At 49.7% G+C, this 6,000-nt stretch overlaps 2 protein-coding genes across 2 annotated transcripts; both read left to right on the top strand.

Moving 5' to 3' along the window:
- Positions 1 to 1,371: 1,371 nt before the first annotated feature.
- CCR75_005211 (uncharacterized protein) lies at positions 1,372 to 1,572 on the top strand (the record flags this gene model as incomplete). The annotated part of the gene is made up of 1 exon (XM_067963293.1): positions 1,372 to 1,572. The coding sequence occupies one exon, from the start codon at positions 1,372 to 1,374 to the stop codon at positions 1,570 to 1,572; it is 201 nt and encodes a 66-aa protein (XP_067815579.1).
- A 2,237-nt stretch (positions 1,573 to 3,809) lies between these two features.
- CCR75_005212 (uncharacterized protein) lies at positions 3,810 to 4,106 on the top strand (the record flags this gene model as incomplete). The annotated part of the gene is given in 2 exon segments (XM_067963294.1): positions 3,810 to 3,913; positions 3,932 to 4,106. The coding sequence occupies 2 exon segments, from the start codon at positions 3,810 to 3,812 to the stop codon at positions 4,104 to 4,106; spliced, it is 279 nt and encodes a 92-aa protein (XP_067815582.1).
- Between the last annotated feature and the right edge of the window lie 1,894 nt (positions 4,107 to 6,000).

Raw genomic sequence — 6,000 nt, 5'->3', positions numbered from 1 at the left:
CCCATTCAACTTCATTTAACATCTCCATCTTTGACGGAACATGCGTGGCCGTTGAACAAAACGCGATGTGTTCCATTTCGCTAGGACATGGCCTAGACGACATCGCTCTGCGGAAGCTGACACGTGAGAAACTCGTGAGCGATGAGGGCAAGCTTGTCTTCGACAGGAGTTAAATCACGACTATGCGTTTGATCGGGACGACGCTGTCTACGGACAAGTTCCAGCGGGTCGATCATCTTGAGAATGGATGAGATACGTGGGAGTGGACAATCAAAATCTACAAGAAGCGTTCAGATCCGACGGTCCACCAAAGCCTCATCGTCAAGAAGCCGGACGAGCTCCGCGCTCTCAAATGCGGAGTGGCGAAAGACGTTCAGCTACACCTAGCAAAGATATTTCGTCTACGCACCGATCTAACAAGCTACAACTACCAAGTCCACAAGAACAACATGAAGGAGATGATGCTCGAGAGCCTTCCCGACCCGGACGAGTTTGAACAACTCCGAGGTACCAATAAGTGGGTGGAAATGGCGACCAAATGGACGTGAAATGAGAAACGGTCCATTTCAATTGTTTTTGAATAACCGCGTTAAGAAAGATTGTTACTTATTTGCGACTGCAATAGTTCTATATCCAGCTCTAATGCTATACACTCAGCTAACACACTTTATAATAACTATATAACAACATCTCACGTTTGCTTCGATATTATCCTTCCACTTTTTCAACTCCGTCTTATCATCAGAGCTTAACACATTACGAAGAGTCCTGCTGTCTAAATGAACCAACACCTTTTATGACCCGGAAGGCCTACGCGACCTTATTGAACAGGCCGCAGAGCGACAGTCCCGAATTACAAAGACCTCGAACACACACAACACAAGCGGCAACTTGTCAGGCAACAAAGGCCGTCATGGTTAAGGGCGCGATCAGCAGCATGGCAGTGGCGGTGGTGGTCGAGATTACCACGGGGATACGAGCAAAGACCATCAGAATGAGGGCCAGGGTCAGATTCATTTAATAACCGACAGGAAATGCTAATAAGTGCGGCCAGACAGGCCATCTGCGTGCCAACTGCAACGCGCAGAGTAGCGTGAACAATTTCGGAGGAAAGCGCCAGCACCGTGCGAGCTTCACATGTATTGACGCGAAACGATGCAAGCAACAAAATAGTAGCCCGGACAATGGACTTTCCGCCCACGGTGAGCCTGGTGTAGCGGCGGGAGTGGTGGTCGACTCGACACCACTGGCGGTGAACAAGACCGCGATAACCAAGATGACGCAGTTCCGATCACGGCGGAGTCGTCTTGGTGGTATTTCGACACCGGATTTAACAGTCACATTGTTAGCGACAAACGTTTGTTCGTCCACATGGAAGATATTGATCCAAACAACGTCGGTACAAGCGTGTATGGCGGTATGCTCGCGAAGGCATCGGGCATCGGCAAGGTGAGAATTATCACCCAAGTGAATGATAAAGAGGTCGAGCTCTTTGTACACGACGTGCTCTACGTCGAGAACGCAGACCACGGTATATTTCTTCATGCAAATGGCGATCGAGCAAGGTTTTAAAAACCACTTTGTGAGATCGACAGGCACATGAATTGCAACGATGGACGGGCAAGAGGCGGTTCGCGCCGTTGTGGAACAAGGAATGTGGATGTTTAAGGCGGAGGGCGCCGATCACGCTGCGCCGCCGAGCAACGGCGGCGCATCATCGCAAATTACACTGTTGCCGATGGGGTCGCCACTCTAAACGAATGGCACAGACGCCTTCTCCACACGAACAGTCAGTACTCAAAGCTCACGGTGGACAAGGGTTTAGTAAAGGACATGATGCTAAGCCGTCGAGAGAAGAAGGCTTGCGACGCCAGAAGAAATTCGAGCATGGAGTTTATGCAGACCTTTTGTTTCCACCCAATATCAATGGCACGGATAGAACGGCAGTACTGGTGATGATGAGCGCATGGAGTCGATATATGACTCTTCGTTCATTCAAGGACAAATCAGCGGCCACGGTCAACAAACACGCCCAGGAGTATGTGGTTTGGGGGAGCGGCAGGCAGGCCGCGGGATCGAGAAGATCGTGCAAAGTGAGTTTGAGATGGCCGAGAGCGAACGGTTTCCCATTCAAATGATACTCAGTGACAAAGGCAGCGAGTTTGTGAGCAAGGAAACGGCCGCATGGTAATTTTTGCACGGGATCGAGCACATCAAGGTAGGACCCAAGAGCTCGCATTTGAACCCGTGTGAGCGCACGTGTCAAACGCTCGTTGCAATGATGAAAGCAGCGATGTATTCGTCTGGATACCCGCGATCACTTTGAATCTACGCGTTACTGAACGCTGGGTTTGTGAAAAATCGTGGTTACTGCAAGACATTTCAAGAAATCTCGTATCAACGCATGTTCGCTAAGATTTCAGTTATACACCACATCTGACCGTTCAGTTGCCTTGTGTACGTGCACGTGCCGGTCTCACCCGACAAGCACAAGAACGACCCAGATGCCGTGATTGTATATCTTCTCGGTACATAGAGGCCACAGTCGGCTGTCTTGTGTATACTCCAAGCGAGAACACCGCCAAGTTCGTCGCTGAGGTCCGTGTGCAGGAGAAAATCATATACCACGACACTAGCAAATGTTTACGCTTGTCGACGGAGCCACCAGAGGAAGGCGACGATGGAAACGATGCAGAGTTAACTGTGAGCAGAGCACCAAGTGCTGATGACTATATGCAGACGGCCGACAATCACGATGTAACCAGCGAAGGCGTAATTGCATCCGTCTCATTTGAGGTCAACAGTGCCGTGTTAAATCATATCACCGGATCGGACGAGCCCCAGGAGACATCAGACAGCGAGGATCATGGAGTCGATGCAGAAAGTGACTCGGAATCCGTGTCAGCCGATCATTGGATTGAAATGGGTGCATCAGAAAGTGACGGTTTTGACCAAGTGGCCGACAGTTCAGCCGGGGAAGAGATCTCAACGGCCCCAATTGATGCAGTATCAGCTGCGGAAGGAGAAACATAAGCAGGAGCAGCCACGTGCTTTGACGACACGGCAAGCACGCCGCAGCAGCCGGAGGTGGTCGAGCACGCTTTACGCAGGCAGGCCGCGAGAGACGACCCACCGTTGGAAGCGGAGAGAAATCAGGTTGGCATCGACACGAAGATTCGTCGCATCGGTTTTCGTGATTGGTCAAAGATCCGCGCACCTGAAATGTATGATGACTATGTGCGCCTCGCAAATATGGCGATACGAATTGTCGGGAAGATTGGCAAGGCGATTAATGCCAACAACTGCAAGATCTCAAAGAACCGACGAGCGGCCATGCGCTCTAAGTATGCCAACCTCTGGCGCCTGGAGATATTTCTATTTATAAAATTAAATTATAATAATAATAAATTAATTTTATAAATAGAAATATCTTCAGATAATTTAAAAAACAAATCATAATTGCTAAGTAACGGACTGGCGTCATACCCGTGGAATGTTGCGGCTGACCGGATTGTTTCGTCTTTTTCAGTACGCTTTGTGCGCATGCCATGAGATCTTTCTCATCTTCGAGTTCAATCGATCCCGAACGTAATCGAAACGATTCCGTGGGATTCCGTAAGGGCCATGCCGCGGCGGAGTCCTTCACTCAGACTCAGGATGAGCTTTCTCGTCCGAAGGAATTGGTAGGCAGGTCCCCGATTCAGGCCTTGATGGATGTACTCACTTTAAGCAAATGGGTTATAGCAGAGTAGGAAGAAATGCGTGCACTGACGGGAAAGGGTGTGCTCGAGGAGATCGACGCTGTGGAAATGCCGGACGGCTCACAGACAGCTCGAACAATGTGGGGCTACGCGCTCAAGATGGATGTTCAAATGTTTTGCTGTACGATTCAAGTCACGACTGGTCGCCCTCGGTAATTAGCAGCGAACAGGCATTGGCTTCAAGGAAACAGTTTTACCCGCAACAAAAATGTCATCGTTTCGCGATCTCCGCCGACGCCGTTCTTCGCCTACACGGCGGGGACCTCAACAGCGCAATTGAATGCGACGCTCGAGATCCCACAGTACGTCCAAGCAGTCGAAGGATTCCCATGGAATGGGTCGTGACACGTGTACATCGTCAAGAAAGCGCTCTACGGCTTCGATAGTCTAGAAGGAAGTGGAACACTGAGATCAACGCATGGCTTTTGGCACAGGGATTTATTAGATGTGCGACAGAGTCGTACCTATACACCTTACCGACAGCGAGATTAGCGTGTATTCGCTTCTCTACGTCGATGACGTCGTGCGCGCGACGAACGATGAGGTGTTCAAATATAAATATTTGAAGATCTTGACCGAGAATACGTTCTGAAAGATCATGGGCTCTTGTCGGATTATCTCGGTGTGGAGATCGTCCAGTCTAATGACAGAGTATTCTTATTCCAGCGCAAGTATACCCGTGAGATCCTGGTCAAGTTTGGCTACGAAGACGCCAACAAGTGCGGGAACCCAATGGAGACGAATGCTCGATTTATGTCTGTTGATAAGAACGAGGCAATGAATTCATGTTTCGAGGTACTCTGGCATGCTGATGTACTTGGCGACCAGCACCAGGTCTTATCTCGCCCACGCGATCGGCCAACTCAGCCGGTTCATCAGTGGACAGACGTTGAAGCATGTCGTAGCGCTTAAGAGAGTGCTCCGGTTCTTGGCCGGCACTAGCGGATATGGTATCAACTACAAGCGTGGAGATCTGAAAGACAAGGATCAGGCTGTTGAAGTCGTGGGATTCTGCGTCAGTGATTGGGTAGCGATAGTGAGACCAGACAAAGTACTAGTGGCTTCGTCTTCACGATAGCTGGAGGGGGGCGCGGTGTCCTGGATGTCAAGACGGCAGCCAATTGTTGCCAGTCCACAGCGGAGCGGAATATTTCGCCGCTTGTAAAGCCAGTATGGAAGCGATGACTCAGCCCAACATCTTGTCAGAGATCACGCCGGCGTCAGCGTTTCGACCCCTGGTCAACATTTAAAATAGTACACCACTGGTGATGGCTACCAAACAAACCTACTCGAGAAGGACTCGAAACATCGAATCACGCAGGCACTACGTTCGTGATCAGGTCCAGCGTGGACGCATCAGGCTTGTGTAGGTCAAGGGTGAAAAGAACCATGCAGATGCTTTTACTAAGCCGCTGGACAAGGCGCGGCTCGAGATGCTGTGCAAGATGATGGGGGTCTCCTCAATAGGGTAAAGTCGAAGCGTCTAGCTCCAAGGGAGGCGTGTTAGAAACCCGTTATGTTCTATAGCCGTTTCGTGGCCTCAGGATGCAGTTGTCGGGATCCGGGAGTTTCGACCGGAGGAGGCGCCCGAAAGGACTCCTGCTCCCTTACATAAGAGAATGAGCTTGGATCCAATACATTCAGTTTCTATTCTACCACGTAGCCTCCCCTCATCCAACATCCTGCACAATCTCCGTAAAATCTTTACATGCGACTGCGAAGGTTCAAGCCAAGTCGAAGTTGCGAATTCCGACGCCACTAAAGCTATCAAGCTCATTCAATAACCTTTACAAGCTCGATCACCAAATGGTCCGACATCGGCGTCGCGAGCAGCCCAAGAAGAAAATAATGTACCGTTCCGACAGCTCGAAGTATTTACAAGTATCGTTGACATTATGCAAGACGTGCGCGTATGAATAGTAAACAATTCGGTCAACGGTTCCGTGCGCTGAATCGGCTAGGACCGGCAGTCACATTGCTTGAGCAAGAGTGACTGTAACGGGGCACCTTTCGCTAGTACGAAAATAGTACTAGTCAGCCTACACTGCTTACAGTGAAGGTGAGGTGCCTCGATTACTTCACGTACACTGACGTGCAGAGGAACGTTACAAGTAGCTAAGAAGTCTTAGCTACTAGAAGTCGTTACTAGGGCTCTAATAAAGAAAGAACAACTGTATTAATATAGCAAGTTCTTTCGTAACGATCTTCAATCTAGCGATTTAAATATAAGTTTTTCCCT

This window comes from Bremia lactucae, linkage group LG8 (assembly GCF_004359215.1).
Source record: "Bremia lactucae strain SF5 linkage group LG8, whole genome shotgun sequence".
NCBI lineage: Eukaryota > Oomycota > Peronosporomycetes > Peronosporales > Peronosporaceae > Bremia > Bremia lactucae.
The sequence above is the reverse complement of the archived record's forward strand: the minus strand, read 5'-3'. Positions and strand labels throughout refer to the sequence as shown.